Here is an 18,434-nt window from a genome sequence, read left to right as displayed (position 1 = left end):
TATAGACGCCACCAATGCCTGCAATTCTTTATTTATATGCCAGTTTTTTGTTTTATTCATAGCGTTGGATGACAAAGGGATATTGCATGTGTGTTACCTATTTTTTTTATACCATAGTGAAACTTTGAAGATTATTTTCTTGAATATTGTTTGTGCATTGCCTGTCAGGGGTGTCATTTTGGAGCTCAATGTGTTTCTTGTTCCTCGTAACATAGAGTGAACTTTGAAGATGTTCCCTGTTAAGGATTCCCTTAGCCTACTGTAGCCTATATGGTCAGTGACTCATCACAGATAGGCTAATTAAGAATTCCCCTGAACAAGTGTTGAGCCTTGGCCTGTATTGACATGCTGTGTAAAAACAGATCACGCAAAACACAACTCCTGGCATTACATGGCATTATAGGCTAAAATACAGCGGTCATTTCACAACTACATAGGAAGAAGCCCTCAGGGATTCGAAATGTTATTGTGCTTGATGTGTCACTAGCATGTACAATAACCGACCACTACTGGTAATTATCGGATAGGCTCTACAATTCCTTCTGTCCGTAGATCCTGCTAACGCGGACACACAGAGTCGGTTCACATGGTATTATGTAAAGAAGCGAAAAGGCTATAACAATATTGACTGTGTGTAACTGTAGCCTGCAGATAATAGACAGTATCTTAAACATTAGGGTCAGAGTTTAAAGGGGTAGTGTGCTATTTGGGACATTAAGCCCTATTTGTGGTCTGTCTACCATGAACCTGAAACATGGAGACCTTAATTTCACTGATCGTTCCAGTATTGAGATAGCTGCAGTTTTTATGCAGGCTCTCACTGGGCTACAATGGAAGGCAATGGGGCATACTGTACGTAAATGCGTTGAAAAACTAAGATGAATGTGCTTTTTTGAGAAGGGAAGCACAGGGTGTAATCTTACCAGTCTCAGTATGCTCTCCTGTGAAATGTATTGCAATCCAAATATTTTAGGTGTTTGGCATGGCTTGGACATAGTCCTCCGTGGAAGCAGTGAAAAGCGCCAGGGGAATGCTTATGTCCAAGCCATGCCAAACATGTACAAATATTTGGATTGCGATACATTTCACAGGAAAGCTTACTGAGACTGATGAGATTACACCCTGTGCTTCCCGTCTCAGAAAACCACTTTATCATCGTTTTACCAGCGCATTTCCGCATGCCCCAGACTTCCATAATAGCCCAGTGAGAGGCTACATAAAAACTGCAGTTAGCGCAATACTAGAACGGTCAGTGAAATTATGGTCTGTATGTTTCAGGTTCATGGTAGTCAGACCACAATTAGGACTAAAGTACATATTGTGACGGACATGAGTTCAACTTTTGCTGATTGTCATAGGCATGGACAGCCAAACAACTTCTAGTTTTTATTTATTTAAGAGTACATTTAATGTATTGCAGAATAAAATACAAATCTACACAAAAACAGAAAATATACAATTCAGATGGTTGCATGAGACATCATTATGTTTCTTTCACACACACATTCAGAAACATTGCATAGACGTGTATGAGAATCATACTGTATAGAAGAACGCAGGCTCTCTCTGTGCCTGTCTCAACAGACCTTTAGAGACTTGTAAATCTGTCAACTAATAAAACCTTTTTGCAGAGTCAGCCGATCTCTCACATTGACTTTGGTATCCTGTTGACAACAGACATACAAATCTTATTTGGCACATTTATATATTGCACATTTACTCCCTTGCAGAAAACACATTCCCTACGTATGCAAAAAAAAAAGTTGCAGGAACCATTACAGTAAACAGTGTTTCCCTTAGGGTCTTTCCCTCTGTAGCACAATATTCTGCTCCCTGGTCCTGGAATCCTCTTCTACCAATCATCCTCGAGCTCCTGGACCCTCTGATGTGGTTGCTGTCAGCTCATGAGAATGACGTCATCGTCTCCCTGAGCCCTGTGGTGGAATAAACACACAGAAACATGCTTTTTTTTCCCAGCAGCATCTTTAAATAAAACTTACTAGTTATCAAACCTGAATATCTCTGCTGTCATTTTGTTTGGGTGCTGGATTCAAGTCTATTGAGTTGAGTCTGTTGAGTCCAGATTCAGGTCAGATTCAGGGCTTCAGGGTAACACTTGACAGGACAGGACACAGTGTGGAGATGCAGAGGGCGGGTAGAGATTGGCGATTGGCAACTTAGAACCTCCACTGTTTTCCGACTGTCGAATTGGTGCATTATAGCCTGAACTCTACTGTTACTCAATACTGTTCTGAAAGCTTGGTCAACTGCCAATTATTATACACTTACAGACTGATTTAACAACAGGCCTAATGGAGGAATTAAAATCAACCTAACAATGAATTTCATGAAATGACGATACTAGGGATAAACTGACCAAAAACACATAGATCACATATCATCCAATCAGACATTACGAGGTTTAGTTAATATGATTATGTTTGTTTACAGTGCACTCAGAAGGCACTGAGAAGGAAATGAACATGTCATCTGGACATTAGACAGGGCAAAAGGCCGTCTTTGATCTAATTTAGGCCACTAACCAGAGAAACTGGACTTGCCTAGACTAATAGACGAGGAAGACACTCTGCCCCCTGAGCTTACAGTAAAAGTCACTCATGTCGCCATTTTAAACTAATCACCAGATGCTTCTGGACTATTCTACAGTATCATGCTGTTTCGTGCAAACGATGACTCCCAACGGCAAAGACTGCAAAATGTACCGTTCGCAATGTCTGCCAGGAAGAGTATGGTGTTGGATTGCTAATGCAAAGTGAGTGAAGTGAACGATTCAGAACATCAGCTCATAAAAGTGTTTCAATGATGAAGATTTGTGACCGGATAGCAAGATGAGTCATGTAGAGCACTCCTCAGTGAATGTTGTAATACATCGTGCGTAGCCATATTTCAGAGATAATCAGGCTTCGCTTTGTATTGTCTTCCATTCGTGTCTACACAAGAGATTCTACTGTTTAGTTTTTTTGCCATGTACTGTACAGGTATGTGAGATGAGTTTGCTCAGGCAACTTATAGTAGTTTGTTCTCACTTGACCTCTGCCTCATTGACAGCTGCGTAGAACATGTCTTCACAGAATTATTTTTTATAAATTTTCAATTTATTAATTGTACTTCAGTGAAATTCACACCACCCTCATTTGTTTGGTGAAAAATCTGAAGGGCTTTAGAACTCCTCACCTCAAAAAACGAGGGAGGAGAGATGGGGAAAAGAGACGATTCAACAAATCGATTGTCATTAGCTGTAATGCAAAAATGATGCAGTGAAGTGCCACTCTGAAAGGAACTCATTCCTTGGCCATGAAATCAAATCAACATACAATCATGTAGCAGACGACACTGTTCTTTATGCATGAAGAAGGCCTGCAGTCGCCGTCTTTGACCAAAAAACTCAAAAGATAGCCTCCCAAATATCCAAGCCTCCCAAATATCCAAGCACATCATCACAACAAGAGGTGATGGCTTCCCCCCCAAAATAATTTTATTTATGAGGCCATTTTCATCGGGAAGACAATCTCAAAGTGCTGACAAGCGATCAGTGCTTGAGACAGACGGGGATGTCCTGGTTCATTTGACCCAGTCTCAATACTAGGCCAGGGCCTGTTTATCTGAAGCCCTTGGCAGCTGCAGGGGGAACCTCTCCTCAGTCTAACTCTTCGTCTCTCTGTAATCTGTAATCGTTGGGTGTGTCTGCATTTCTCCCGCCACTAATTTCGTTGGCCCGACCACGAAGGGTTCGGCTCAACCTCAGAGCACAGGAGGAAACCCCGCTCTGCCCCCGATGACACAGATTCGCTCATTGAAATGGAATGGGTAGAAAAGAGAGATATACAGAATACATACTGTGCATTATTTAGGTTATGGGCACGCGGGAGTTCATTTCATATTGGGGCGCAGCGGTAGCTCAATGGTTTGGGGCGCCCCACCGTATACAGGCTGGTCCTCACCGCAGCGGCGTGGGTTCGAATCCGGCCCACGCCCTTTACTGCATGTCTCTCTCTCTCTCTCCCTCCCTCTCTCCCCCTCTCTCTCCCCCTCTCTCTCTCCCTCTCTCTCTCTCTCCCTCTCTCTCTCTCTCTCCCTCCCTCCCTCTCTCTCTCTTTCCCTCTCTCTCTCCCCCTCTCTCTCTCCCCCTCTCTCTCTCCCCTCCTCCTCCCTCTCCCTCCCCCCCCCCCCCCTCCCCCACCTTTCCTCCCTGCCCTTACGCTGTCCTATCCAATAAAGCAGAAATGCCCCCAAAAATATCTTTGTGAAAGTTCCTCTCATACTATCGACAGGTACCGTACCGTCTGCAGCAGCACAGCGCCCAGCAGCCCATCTGAGAGACGGTCTCACTGCCTTCCTCGTCTGGAGGAAAGTCCTTCTGCTCCGTCAAGAACCTCCGCAGGTCGGTCATGGGGAAACCATTCGTCTGGTAGTTCTGTTCAAGGAGCACAGGGACATTTATCTATAAATGATAAATCTATTAATGTTGAAAATAAAGGAGTGACTTTCATCCGTTTACTTATTAATTCAATGATTCAACTCGCTAGCATAAAGTTAAGCCTCATTCGTTTGGCTTCAGTTCGATATCATCAGTTTTCATTCAGAATCCTGTGTGAATCTGGACTCTGAGGTGTGTGTGTGTGTGTGTGTGTGTGGGGGGGGAGGGTCTGGGTTTGAGTACCAGGTCTGTCGTCGGTACCTTGATGGTCTCGTACGCGTCCGTGATGAGAGCGATGAAGAGGGACAGCACCATGTAGATGAAGAGGGAGATGAAGGAGTAGAGGTAGACGCGGCTGAACACCCACACCAGCGTGTTGGTGTTCTTCAGCTGGGCGAAGGTGGTGAACATGTCGTCCCCGTTCACCAGGGAGAACAAGCACTCGGCCACGCGACTCAGGCCCTCGAACTGAGAGAGGAGAGAGAGAAGAGAGAGGGATGGGAGAGAGGGAGGGAGAGACAGATGGGAGGAGGGTGCAGGGAAAGAGATATGAGAACGTGACAGAGAGAGAGAAAAACAGAGAAAAAAGACAAGAGTCATGAGACACAAGCACACAGAGACGAGCCACCTCCACACACAGAGGGGCAGATAGCATCTGAACTCTTGCCACTCAGACGGCGGGTTTATCGGGCGGGAGGACGTGTGCGACGGCCCATCCTCTGTTTATCTTCCACAGTAAACACACTAACTCCACGACGTTAAGGGGGCTCCCTCAACCTGCTGTGGACACTTTCAATTGACTTTAAGAGTTTGTTATGCGCTAAAATGAACCTGTTTCGTTTACATTGCGACATACGTTGACAGCATCCATAAAACGTGGCCCTAATGTCATAAAATGTGAAAGTGTAATATTGGTTTAAGTTACTTAAATGTATGAAGAACTTTACACAGTGGTGTAGACTTTGCAATGTGTGATTAGTGCGTTTACACTTGGCTTATGTCAACATAATTGGTGGTAGATGCAGGGATAGATACAGGTCATAGATACCGGGCTTTTGTGGACAAAACATTCCCTTATTTAGAAACTGCCCTTAAGATCTATCTGTTGATTGTTGGGCTATCAACAAAATGGCCGTTTGGTTTAGTAGATGTCCAATGCCAGGGATTTGTTGATGTAGGCCCACTGTCAACAACTGACTTCAGATATGTACCCTAAGTGGTCTCCACAAGTATTTGGACTTCCGTAAATAATTTATCTTAACTGAGGCTAAACAGTTCCCTGCTGGTATTCAGTGTTCAGGGCATAGCGGGTTGCTACAGCGCCAGCCCCAAGCCAGGGGAGTGGCAGGTACATGCAACAGGAACATGCAGCAACAGTGCCACCTTGTGGTTCCAAATGGTCAGCGTCCATCAATTTGTATGGTGTTACAGCAGGCAATTTCAGGTGCTATAAATACCATCACTCTGTATTGTACCACACTGCGCTACTAAACTATACTATACTGTAATGTACTATATTAAAGTGAAGTATTTAGTACGGTAGTGTAGTGGGTACCTTCTCATGGTAGTATTTAGTACTGTAGTGTAGTATGTAGTACGGTAGTGTAGTAGGTACCTTCTCATGGTAGTATTTAGTAGGGTAGTGTAGTATTTAGTGCTGTAGTGTAGTGGGTACCTTCTCATGGTAGTATTTAGTAGGGTAGTGTAGTATTTAGTACGGTAGTGTAGTGGGTACCTTCTCATGGTAGTATTTAGTACGGTAGTGTAGTATTTAGTACGGTAGTGTAGTATTTAGTACGGTAGTGTAGTATTTAGTACGGTAGTGTAGTGGGTACCTTCTCATGGTAGTATTTAGTACGGTAGTGTAGTATTTAGTACGGTAGTGTAGTAGGTACCTTCTCATGGTAGTATTTAGTACGGTAGTGTAGTATTTAGTACGGTAGTGTTGTGGGTACCTTCTCATGGTAGTATTTAGTACGGTAGTGTAGTATTTAGTACGGTAGTGTAGTATTTAGTACGGTAGTGTAGTAGGTACCTTCTCATGGTAGTATTTAGTACGGTAGTGTAGTATTTAGTGCTCTAGTGTAGTGGGTACCTTCTCATGGTAGTATGTAGTACGGTAGTGTAGTATTTAGTACGGTAGTGTAGTGGGTACCTTCTCATGGTAGTATGTAGTACGGTAGTGTAGTATTTAGTACGGTAGTGTAGTATTTAGTACGGTAGTGTAGTATGTAGTACGGTAGTGTAGTATTTAGTACGGTAGTGTAGTGGGTACCTTCTCATGGTAGTATTTAGTACGGTAGTGTAGTATTTAGTACGGTAGTGTAGTATGTAGTACGGTAGTGTAGTATTTAGTACGGTAGTGTAGTATGTAGTACGGTAGTGTAGTATTTAGTACGGTAGTGTAGTGGGTACCTTCTCATGGTAGTATGTAGTACGGTAGTGTAGTATTTAGTACGGTAGTGTAGTGGGTACCTTCTCATGGTAGTATGTAGTACGGTAGTGTAGTATTTAGTACGGTAGTGTAGTATTTAGTACGGTAGTGTAGTATGTAGTACGGTAGTGTAGTATTTAGTACGGTAGTGTAGTGGGTACCTTCTCATGGTAGTATTTAGTACGGTAGTGTAGTATTTAGTACGGTAGTGTAGTGGGTACCTTCTCATGGTAGGGCCCGAGCACGATCCAGCCACAGAAGGTGTATCCCAGGTAGATCATTCCGGCGCAGCAGCAGAAGCGCAGCACCTTGGGGAAGGCTGCCTGCATGGTCAGGATCAGGACCTGGGACACACACAGGATGCTCAGGGCAAGCTTCAGAAAACAAAGAGGCCATGAATGTGTGTGTGTGTGTGTGTGTGTGCGCGTGTGCGTGTGTGTGTGTGTGTAAGCAGAATTGTGTGCAACTCCTTCTACAAACATACGTTGTATTTCTGAAAGTAGCCGAGGTATCGGATCACGCCCACCCACACCACCAACGTAGAGGTTCCCAGCAAGATGCTGCACACGTCATAACTGGTCAGACTCTGAGAGAGAGAGAGAGAGAGAGAGAGAGAGAGAGAGAGGGAGAGGGAGAGGGAGAGGGAGAGAGGGAGAGAGAGAGAAAGGGAGAGAGGGAGAGAGAGAGGGAGGGAGAGAGGGGGAGGGAGAGGGAGAGGGAGAGGGAGAGGGAGAGGGAGAGGGAGAGGGAGAGGGAGAGGGAGAGGGAGAGGGAGAGGGAGAGGGAGGGAGAGAGAGGGAGAGAGAGAGGGGGAGAGAGAGAGAGAGAGAGGGAGGGAGGGAGAGGAGAGAGAGAGAGAGAGAGAGAGAGAGAGAGGGAGAGGGAGAGAGGGAGAGAGGGAGAGAGAGGGAGGGAGGGAGGGAGGGGGGGAGAGAGAGAGAGAGAGGGAGAGAGAGAGTGGGAGAGAGAGAGAGGGAGAGAGTTAGAGAGAGAGAGAGAGGGAGAGAGAGAGAGTAATGAACTGACTCAATAAACAAAGGAAGTGAGGTAGTATCACACAGTAGAGGAAGAGAGAGAGAGTAGAAAGAAGAGAGTTCATTTCTCTGTATGTAAACTTGGGGTAAATGCTTAACACGGAGGTCATAAAAGCCCGACTCAGAAGTCACACGCAGGTCAAAGTAAATAGTCCACTGGAATTTTTTACAATGTCTACATTCAGCCATCTTGTTCCAAAGTCCACGGCCGTTGCCTGTGTGTCTGAGCAACGCGCAGATTGATTTCTCAACCTCTTCCATTAAGTTTTTATTCCTCAGTCTTATCTTTAATAACGTTATCAGAGGATTATTCCCGTAAGGGAATAAACTATAATTTGTTGTAGTTAAAATAAAATACCTGGTAAAAGTTCATTAACCGTGAAGAGCACAGCCCTGGGAAAGTGCATTACAAATGGATTTAGCAGCATTACTTTTTCCATTTATGTGATGGAAAGTTGGAACTTTATTTGATAAGCTCAACCGAGGAGAGGACCAAGTAAAATTGTACCTTTGCTTGTATTTCCATCTTCAATATGGAGCCCACTATGGCCATGGCGTCGCTCACGATGACCATCACATACCAGCCGTTTAAGAACTCATTCTGGTCTTGTTCACACACTTTACGGTTATAATTCTGACGGAAGAAACTGGAAAATCTCTGAAATGGATCAGGAAAATGGCGAGAGGTTACGAGACAAAAAGGCCAAGCTAGGACCAGACTAGAACCCGTATTACCCCTACGCCTATCATGAGAAGCTAAAAACTACGAGAGTACACTACAAGTAGATAAACAAAATGGACGCCAAAGAAGGGGAACATATTGTTGTGGCTGAGAGAGAGAAATGTTATGATGACTGACCTGAAGTAGCCGGACAGCCAGAACGATGGAACGAGTGCACAGAACCGCTGAGGTCAAACACACCAGGATGACAAAAGCATCAAACACCAGCAGATAGTGTGTGTTCTTCTGGGCTGAAACAGATAAACCAACGAGCGGATCTTCTCATTACTGATAACCGGCCACTCACAGAGGGAGCCAAGGCTGAATCATGTCAACATGAGGCGGCCATGTCTACAGTGTCATTACTGGATATTTGAAGTAGAAACACAAGACGTTACCAGTGCCGGATATTTTCCAATCTTTGCACGAGCTGCTCAGCGCATCAATGTCAAGGGAGATTTTCACCTTTCCGCTGTGACACTGGTTATCGAATGTGATCTAGGGACAAAGGGAAGTGACAATGACAATTGTGTGACGTGTGGCGATTATTTTTCTCCGATGGGAGAATGTTTACAGACGACAGTGAATCCTACCGTGACAAAGAAGGCGAAGCAGTCCGGCTGCTCGTGTGAACGCACGGTCTGAAGGTTGATTCCCTTCAGTTGGAAAGTTATCCTCATGTTCACTAGTCTGAATAGAGAATAGATTATATCAAATTATAGGCGTCAAGCCCCAGTATTTAGGTGTCCATATCACTTTTCAGGGTACATACCTGTAAAAGTCCAGATCAAAAAAGGAGGAATTTTCAACTCTCCACTGGCTAACAGACTGTGGATTCTGTGACATACAAACTTGACAAAAAAAGGAACAGTAATTATATCAAACTTGAATGAACACAACTTGAAACACTACAGTCCCTCCCAGAATGCATGCCATGCATGTAACCATTCAACAGCTCGTAATACCAAACCACTAATAGATTTCAGTCAGGAGCTCTCAGAAATCAAACCTGTGTTCCTGCTGCTGGTGCTACAGAAGCTGTGCTCCCTGCCGAAGGGATTTACACACGCAACAATAATACAAGCAGGGAGACCGGGGTTCAAGACCCGGTGGGGATGACTTTATGTTATCATCAGTGTAACTGCTTTAGCCACTGACCGCTACCATTAATGTTATGGAAGCTGCTGCTAGTTGTTGTGAGCTCATGAGCTAACTGGCTATCCCGCTCTTATTGTGCTGGATTAGCATTGGAAGCATTGGAGCTGATGTGTCCAGGTGACAAGACCCATCTTTATTTATCAGACATTATTTCATGTTATTTCAATTCACAGCTATTTCAATGGCATGACTAGCTTCCGTCCTACCAGTCCTGAACAGAAACAAGCCAGCCATGCACATAAGCCAGGCTTGACCTGGCCTGGTTAATTCAACTATAGATTTTTTATATTTTTTATATTTTGTCTTTTCCACTATGATTATGATTGTGATTATGATTATTATGATTATGATAATGATGATTATTATTATTTGAGCGTCTATATCGTAGTCCTCACCTGTTTCTAGCTGGGCGTCGATGTCGTAGGCCTCGTTGGAGGGATCCACGCTCCCCCTCCTGTAGTACTCCTTACAGACCACCAGGGGCAGCAGCTTCCCGTCCTCCTCGGCGTAGCTGATCGGCCCGACAGAGAGGTGGGGCAGCCGGCCGTACTGCAGGGGTCACGACCTCCATTAGGACACACACGCACGCCACATCTCAAAAGACACTGTTGCTCTTATGTGATATGAGGGGTTTGCAGCTGATTTACTACATGTCCAGATCTCCAGACATCCTGGAGGGGCGACTGAAGCTCAGTTGGTAGAGCGGGTCGTTCAATGATCGAAAGGTCAGTGGTTCGAATCCCAGCTCCGACTGTCCACATGTCGAAGTGTCCTTGAGCAAGACACCTAACCCCAAATTGCTCCCAATGAGCAGGTTAGCACCTTGCATGGCAGCTACCGCCATTGGTGTGTGAGTGTGTGTGTGAATGAGTGAATGAGAGGCCATTGTAAAGCGCTTTGGATAAAAGTGCTTTACAGTATAAGTGCAGTCAATTTACCATGAGCCCTAAAAATAAAGCTCCTTTTCGCTTAGTATTGTAAATCCAATTGAGCGCAGTTGAAGAAGCACACATACTGTGTTGTAGTGTAGTACAGTGCAGTCAAACCAATAGGGACAGTACAATCATGATAGTACGAGCATGTCATATTGATAACGGCAACTAACCTATTAACCGATCATATAACCAGGTCTATTATGAGACAAATGATGAGGGAGAGGAAGGTGAGGAGGAGGAAGAGGACAGGGCTGAGTTTCCCAAGAGGCATCGTAGCGCTACGTTCATCGTAAGCTACGGCGTTCATCATAGCGCTACGATGCCTCTGGGAAACTGGTCTATTATGAACCAAATGATGAGGGAGAGGAAGGTGAGGAGGAAGAGGACGGGAGACTTGCCTGATCCAGCGCATAAAAGAGACTGTCGTAGACGTCCTGTTGGGTGTAAACGGCCACGCTGTAGTCATCCTCATCCACGCCGCCGTAGCCCCTCAGAAAGAGGTTCTTAAACGCCATGGTGTTCTCCTCCTTGTACGAGACCACCAGCTGGTTGTTGAGGCCGAACACGATCAGCTGGGGGAGATAAACTATTTAAAAAAGGGTATATTTGTGACGTGCATGTAGAGCCATGAATCGTATTTCTCATCTTGTCAATGTGGTCAGAATTCATCCTCAAATGGGCAGCGATAACTGGGGTTAGGGGTCAGACCTGGGCTGAGTTTCCCAGAGGCATCGTAGCGCTACGTTCATCGTAAGCTACGGCGTTCATCGTAGCGCTAGGATGCCTCTGGGAAACTCAGCCCAGGTCATAATTTGGCCTGCTGCTGATTCACTACATCTCCCAGACATCCTACTTCACTCTTGCACGCTACCTGTGTTGTAATCGTGACGATTTTGAGGATCTGAACCCCCAGTTTCCAAGGTAAATTCCTCCGGGCCCTGTACTTCTCACAAGGGCTCATGAAGTAATATTTCAGGTCATCCCTGAGGGCCTCCTCGTTGAGGATATCCGGGGTCATTGTGGAACTGAAACAAAGAATGAATTTGAATGTTGACTGTGCATTTGACTGCCTCTCATACTGAGAATTACAACGGTCTTTTTGACCTACTATTACTCAATATAGAGAGGAAATCTGATGTGCTGACAAGTTCCTATAAATGTTCCCATTACAAAAGGAGAACTTGGCACGTGAACAGATTGAAAGAGAGAAGTAAGGCTCTATCAACAGTCTTTAAGAAATGTTCATCTTTTCATCACTAGATGTGTTTCCATATAGACATAATACGGCTCCTGTGACAGAAGCACTCTGTCCTAAACACACTGACTGCATTCATGTAGAAAAGTCCAAGGTTTGCTCGCAGCACTCTAAACATTTGCACTTGTGTTGACAATGAGCTTTCATTATAACCGTTTGATACTTTATACTGTACCTGTATTTCTAATTCCCTAGGCTATATATATAGGCTACTACTTATGTGTTATTTTAAAGTGGCATTTACCTTATAGCGTGTCGATTTGGTCAACTGACTACTTGAAATGACAGATGTGACACAAAGCCCAACGGGTGACATGAAATGTTAAACAAGTTTACAGGTAGACCCCTTCAAATTAGTGAAACTATTTCAGCACAGAATGAAACAGCAATAAGTAAACTGAAGTGGCAAATATCGGTATCGATAACTTCAAATTGTACACAAACTTACCTATTGCACTTTCTTCTGTCGAGATATTGAACTATGAATTCCATACTGATCAGAGAGTTTCGATTAATCAAACGGGACGACGCATGATTTCTATATGAGTTTCCTCTTGAGAGGTGAGAAGTCTGACCACGTTTCAACAAGAATCTCTAGCGGTCAGACACGCAAGTGTCCAGCCAATCAGGAGAAGGGGCCAGAGTCAAAGTTTCGCGTATTTCCTTCCCTGTACAAATGTCAAAGTTTCATGATCCAACTCATTTCACAGTTTCAAGAGACCCAACGCATAATGCATATTTAAATGAATTAACAGTCAAAAATGTTTACAATTATGGCACAAAAATGAGCAAACCTGTCACGAAATAATACATATCTGCAATAATTATTTGATTACATAAATTTAATTCATTTCTCGTACCCACACTTTAAACATAAATTAAATGGTACGCTATCCTATATAATTTTAAGGTCCCCTATTATAATATTATATATGAACAAGCGCTGGTCGTAATCCTACTAACACAGTGGGTTGCAGCAACGTTGCACATAAGTTGTAGTTTGGTAAGTTGTTATTGTTAATGCTCGGCTATTCCTGCTTTTAAATAAAGCATATTGCTTTTTGCATTTGGTTGTAGAGCAGTCAGGGATGAATTATGTCTGTGCTCAGATAATGTCTCTCTCAGCCCTTGACAGTGGTGCTGGGGCCTGTATGAAGGACTTCTTATTCTTGTTTTGTCTTCTGGAAGAACCAAAACAAGACAAGCTCAACTCCTGACTTGTTGATCCATTTTGTACCAATCATGAGCCAGCATGTTTGATACAGTATTGTCTAATTGTGTATGTTTTGCACTGAACAGAACACACAAAATTATAATTTCTGTTTCTCACCTCACTGGATTGTTATGGTTCTATAACAGCCAAAATGATGTTTTGGGAGAGCCATGCTGCTAACGGCTTACCCAGGGACACCTCAAACAGGAAAGGAGGAGCCAGGATTTGAACTGCCAACCCTACAATCATCAGACCCACTGCCCCACCTACCCCACCCCAAACCTTATCAGCAGGCCTCAGCCTCCAGCCTACTGGCCCACACGGGGTTCAAACCCAGGCCCTCTGACTTACCAACATGTGACCGTCTCTCTTAAACTCTTCTACCAGCTACACCACCGAAAAGATTTGTATTCTTAACTTTAGTCTCATATGCCTTGACCTACCATAACTGTCCACTAGGTGGGGTAATAGCTTCAATAAGGAGTTCTTCTCTTTGCACTCTCCAGGTTGTCATCCTACCTGACTGGTCGCTCCTACCAGGTGACATGGAGGGGTCTGCCCTAGGGACCGGGTCGGAACCACACAGTCTGACTACGGGAGTTCAGCAAGGGCCAGTCCTGGGTCCTCTCCTCTTCTCCCTCTACATCTATGGGTATTCGCTCGCATGACTTCTGCTGCCATTCCTATGCCAGTGACACCCAGCTGGTCCTGTCATTCCTGTCATTCCTGTCATTGCTGTCCCTGTCTTGTAATCCTAGGAAGGCTACTTCCCAAACTGGCAATTTACTAGACTATCTGAGGTCTAGCAGTCTAGCAGTAGACCTTTCATCCTCATCTATCCCATCCGATCACGGATAACTATGTTTGTGTTTATAATGTGGGCATTGCAATTAAATAATGTTCAAGTATACAGTTGTGCATAGTGTTCAAGTGATCGAGTGCTATCAGATGTTGGTGTTCAAGTGTACATTATATTACATTACAGTCATTTAGCAGACGCTTTTATCCAAAGCGACTAACAATAATTGCATTTAACGTAGGAAGAGCCAATGTACTACATCTGGCCAGAACTCACAAGTGCATCTTCTTTCTAAAACAAGTGACTAAGAGCATAATCTAGTGCTGAAGGCAAAGTGCAAGAATCACAATCTTAAGTACAGTGCAATATAATATAATACAATAAGTGCTTAGGTGGGAGGATTGTTGTAGAACTACAGAGTGAGAAGTGTAGACTACAGAGTCCGTTGTTGTCCGGGAAATTGGAAGTACAGTAAGACGTGTTTGTTTCCAATGAGATTCGTATTTGTCACGTGTGAACACTAGGGCAGACTCGAGCAAAACTAACACCCGTCCACGGGCCCGGGGGGGACCGGGGGGGGGGACGAAAACACAATACAGACCTCTGCGCATGCGTAGCTCCATTTGATACGTGCTACATTATAGCCATCGAGCCACGGCGGAGCACGGGCCGTATTTGGGGACGAAAGCAGGTATTAAAGTTACAGTATTTACAAGTGCATTTTGACCTATTTATTTCAATCATCTCGCATCTAACGCTAATACGCCTCGCGAAAGACAGGAGTCGCTTGTTAATCTGTGCGTAACGAAATCCACTAATCACCCACTTCAACTAACGGGCCATCCAGCCTGCTTTTACCCACAAACCATCGCTCATCACTTTATATCAACATATTACTGATTTAAATAAACAAATTGATGTCATGTAAAATGTCAATGCTATGTATTCAGAATAGTGCTCTTTCTCGTGGTCCTACGTCTCCATATGCGTCCTAGGGCTGGTTCTCTGGGCGGGGGTGCTTTGTTACTCCTACATCTCCTTCTTTCTATTTCGGCCATAGCGGTAACATTCCTGGCCCCTGGTCACAGGAAGTCTGCTGCATGGCTTAGTTTGACACACGGGGGTCTGAAATTCACAATAGCCTTTACTGTACGTGTGACTGCCATTTCCGTCGATGCCTGTTTCGCTTTGATCAAAATAAGTGAACTGTTATGCATATTGGTGGCCATAGAACTACAGCAGTTCACCTAAATCACTTGTCATGTTAAAATCATTCCCTTCTATTAACTCCCATCTCTCATTACTTAATTAATAACATACATTGTTCCGTATCCACAGACACTGACCCCATACGGACCTGCAGGAGTTATGGGGAGTGGTAAGTTGCTACAACAACATGTTGTGATTTTTATTAATAATTAATTGATTGTATTTACCTCCATTGTGTCTGTAGTAGACAGAGCCAAGATCTAGATGCTTTTGAATACATACCCATGCTGCTGCGCTGATCTGTTAAATCAACTCCTCAACATGTTGGTGTGCCATCAAATCTCAGTCTATTCCCTATTTTATGTGATTTTAATCAGAAATTCTGGTTCTGGTTCTTTGGTAAATGGGACAGCATTTATATAGCACTTTTATCCAAAGCGTTTTTACAATGAAGGCCTCTCATTCACACAATGGCGGCAGCTGCCATGCAAGGCGCTAGCCTGCTAATTAGGAGCAATTTGGGGTTCACCATCTTGCCCAAGGACACTTCGACATGTCGTCAGGGGAAGCCGGGGTTCGGACCGCCGACTCTACGATCATCGGACGAGCCGCTCTACCTCAAGAGCCACAGCCGCCCTCTCTTCCTCTGATCTGATCCCAGATCTGCTGAACCGTGGGTGTCTCTTCACCCCCCCTTCGTTTGGCTGGTCTCAGTTCATGCTGGCCGGGGGTGGATTTACAAATCAAAGGAGCTTTTGTTTTAACCCAGAAATGCAGTTAGTAGTCAGCGCTCCCCTGTTCTGGCTTTGAATCAAGCTCTGCCTTTCACTCTCCATGCCTGTTTGGCATCTCTCTCTCCTTCCCTCATCTCTCTCCTTCCCTCATCTACCTTTTCTTTTGCTCCGTTTTCTTTTGTCTTTCCTTCCCTCTCTCACACTCTCTCACTCCCTCTCTCTCTCTCTCTCTCTCTCTCTCTCTCTCTCACACTCCCTCTCTCACACACTCTCTCTCTCTCTCCCTCTCTCCCCTGCCTCCTCTCCCCCCCCCTCTCTCTCTCTCTCTCTCCCTCTCTCTCTCTCTCTCTCTCTCCCTCTCTCCCCTGCCTCCTCCCTCCCCCCCTCTCCCTCTCTCTCTCCCTCCCTCTCTCTCTCTCCCCCCCCCTCTCTCTCTCTCTCTCTCTCTCTCTCCCTCTCTCTCTCTCTATCCCCCCCCCTCTCCCCTCTCTCTCTCTCAGTGTTCCTGCGGGCTGATGCAGCCCACTCCGTGCTCAGGCGTGTGCGCAGGGCCAACTTCCTGCTGGAGGAGATGAAGCAGGGCAACATCCAGAGAGAGTGCCGCGAGGAGATCTGCACCTACGAGGAGGCCAGGGAGGCCTTCGAGAACGACGAGAAAACCGTACGCCTTTCTTTATAGTACTCTGCTTCGCTCGCTGACACATGATACCCACAATGCTCTTCATCCCCCGCGGGAGTACTGCTGTAACCCTACTCCAACAGCGCTAGCTTGTGGAATGTCTCTGTTGAGCAGGAAGTGATGATTATCATCAGAGAGACCAACCGACTCCCTCAGATTGCTCCGTAGGGAGGGACTTGTCTTTCCTGTAACTATTATAATGGGTGGAAACCAGCTTAGTCACACAGATGCACAAACATGTGGAGAATAGTTTTTTTTGTTGTCATTGTGTCGTACGTAAACTTATCCGCTATCGCTGCTCTGTCATTGGTCTGATGGTGTTTCCCTGATCTCCGATTGGCTGCAGAGGCGTTTCTGGGAGGAGTACGAACGGGAAAGCAGTCCCAGCGGAGGGCTGGAGTCGATGGTGGGCGGAGTCCACTCGCTCTACCTGATCCTGCCCCTCCTATTGGTCCTGCTGCTCATCGCCGCGGTAGCCATCACCGTGTGGAAGTGCCACTCCCACAAGCGCTCGGAGCACAGCCCCGCCCTGGGCTGCTCCCACCGGGACCCCGGCCTATCGGTGGTCTCTACGGACGAGTGGGGGCGGGACTACCACCACGCGGACCACTTAGAGGTCAGCGTCCACAGCAGCCCAGCCTATCAGGACTCGGAGGAGAGGTCAGGCAGACTCGGCGCTGCAGACCCGCCCCCATCCTATGAAGAGGTGGTGGGTCACGCGGACGTGCGCATAGAGACAGAGCCCCCCCCCCAGTACGAGGACATAGTCAGCACTAACGCTGCTGGTGTCCTCCCCAGCCATGGGAAGTAACCCCCACTACCCTACACTCATCTCTTCCCAAAAGGGCCCATCTCCAATACCCCCCCCCCTATCTTCCGTACCCCCCCCATCTCCTCGATACTGTCTTGTTTTACAACACTAATGGTGATTTGCTGGATAGCGCACTGCTTGCACTGACCACTCATGAGGGTTGATTAACAGTGGAGATATAAACCAATGATATCGCAATACCAAAATGCACTGACCCAGACCTCCACCCTGTAGCTTTCCTACTAGCATTTCTATTATGACTACGCAAGAGGTAACTTCCTGAATGGTGTATGATGCTAGTAGTGTTAAAGGAAAAAAACAAAGGTTTATGATTGCCATACTTGTAAGAAAAGAACAATTTCTAGTGATATAGACTTCTTTTGGTATATAAAACAAATGTCTTGCATAAGGAAATTAGCCTTGTGGTCTGGCTGCACTGGCTTTATACACATGGTAGACTGCAGCGTTTTACTGGTTGCTGATGGTCAATATACTCTCCTTCCATACATCCATCATGTGTGTCTCGGGGAGTGTGAGGGTGTGAGATATTAACAGGGTTGGTTTGAATAGGACAGGGAATGACTTACAAGGGAATGTGGAACATGTTTTAGAACCAGGGGGAGGGAAATTAGGAGCCAAACCCCCTTTTCCTCATTGGGAAAAATGCAATATTAAAAGTGACTATGTACATGGTGTGTATTGGCGTGTGAATAGGTGTGTGTGTATGCGTGACAGTTGGTTCGAGTGTGTGTGCTGCTAATTTGCAGTTAGTGCAGTGAGCGAATGTGGTGAATTAGTTGTGAATGATGGCACTTTCTGGTCAAACTCAAACTGAGCTGTTTGTAATGAGAACCAGAACAGCCTCGCCACACTTAGCAATAACCATGTCACGTCAATCAAACAATTGACTTTATACTTTAAATATGCAGCTGTGATACTAAATGTAGACATTATGAAAATCAATTATATCTGCCTGATATTCAGTTTAACAATACTGATTGTCATTACTTAACA

The 18,434-nt window shown here is 45.2% G+C and overlaps 2 protein-coding genes across 3 annotated transcripts; one reads left to right on the top strand and one right to left on the bottom strand.

The window, feature by feature from the left end:
- Window positions 1-1,388: 1,388 nt before the first annotated feature.
- On the bottom strand, window positions 1,389-12,558 carry mcoln2 (mucolipin TRP cation channel 2). Of its 2 annotated transcripts, XM_084458981.1 has the most exons (15): window positions 12,424-12,534; window positions 12,220-12,247; window positions 11,592-11,745; window positions 11,119-11,292; window positions 10,181-10,334; window positions 9,400-9,478; window positions 9,221-9,317; window positions 9,026-9,125; window positions 8,766-8,878; window positions 8,415-8,564; window positions 7,357-7,458; window positions 7,094-7,216; window positions 4,700-4,906; window positions 4,302-4,435; window positions 1,389-1,934 (listed from the first exon to the last, which is right to left on the bottom strand). In XM_084458981.1, the coding sequence occupies exons 3-15, from the start codon at window positions 11,736-11,738 to the stop codon at window positions 1,898-1,900; spliced, it is 1,617 nt and encodes a 538-aa protein (XP_084315107.1). In that variant the 5' UTR covers window positions 11,739-11,745; window positions 12,220-12,247; window positions 12,424-12,534; the 3' UTR covers window positions 1,389-1,897. The 2 variants fall into 2 exon arrangements, with proteins under 2 accessions (XP_084315107.1, XP_084315106.1); XM_084458980.1 differs by lacking the exon at window positions 12,220-12,247 and having other exon boundaries at window positions 12,424-12,558.
- A 2,076-nt stretch (window positions 12,559-14,634) lies between these two features.
- On the top strand, window positions 14,635-17,445 carry prrg1 (proline rich Gla (G-carboxyglutamic acid) 1). The gene is made up of 4 exons (XM_084459157.1): window positions 14,635-14,678; window positions 15,326-15,365; window positions 16,431-16,591; window positions 16,956-17,445. The coding sequence occupies exons 2-4, from the start codon at window positions 15,356-15,358 to the stop codon at window positions 17,418-17,420; spliced, it is 636 nt and encodes a 211-aa protein (XP_084315283.1). The 5' UTR covers window positions 14,635-14,678; window positions 15,326-15,355; the 3' UTR covers window positions 17,421-17,445.
- Window positions 17,446-18,434: the final 989 nt, after the last annotated feature.

This window comes from Borostomias antarcticus, assembly GCF_949987555.1.
Source record: "Borostomias antarcticus genome assembly, chromosome: 26".
Taxonomy (NCBI): domain Eukaryota; kingdom Metazoa; phylum Chordata; class Actinopteri; order Stomiiformes; family Stomiidae; genus Borostomias; species Borostomias antarcticus.
Note: the sequence above shows the minus strand (reverse complement) of the source record. Positions and strands in the feature narration are given on the sequence as shown.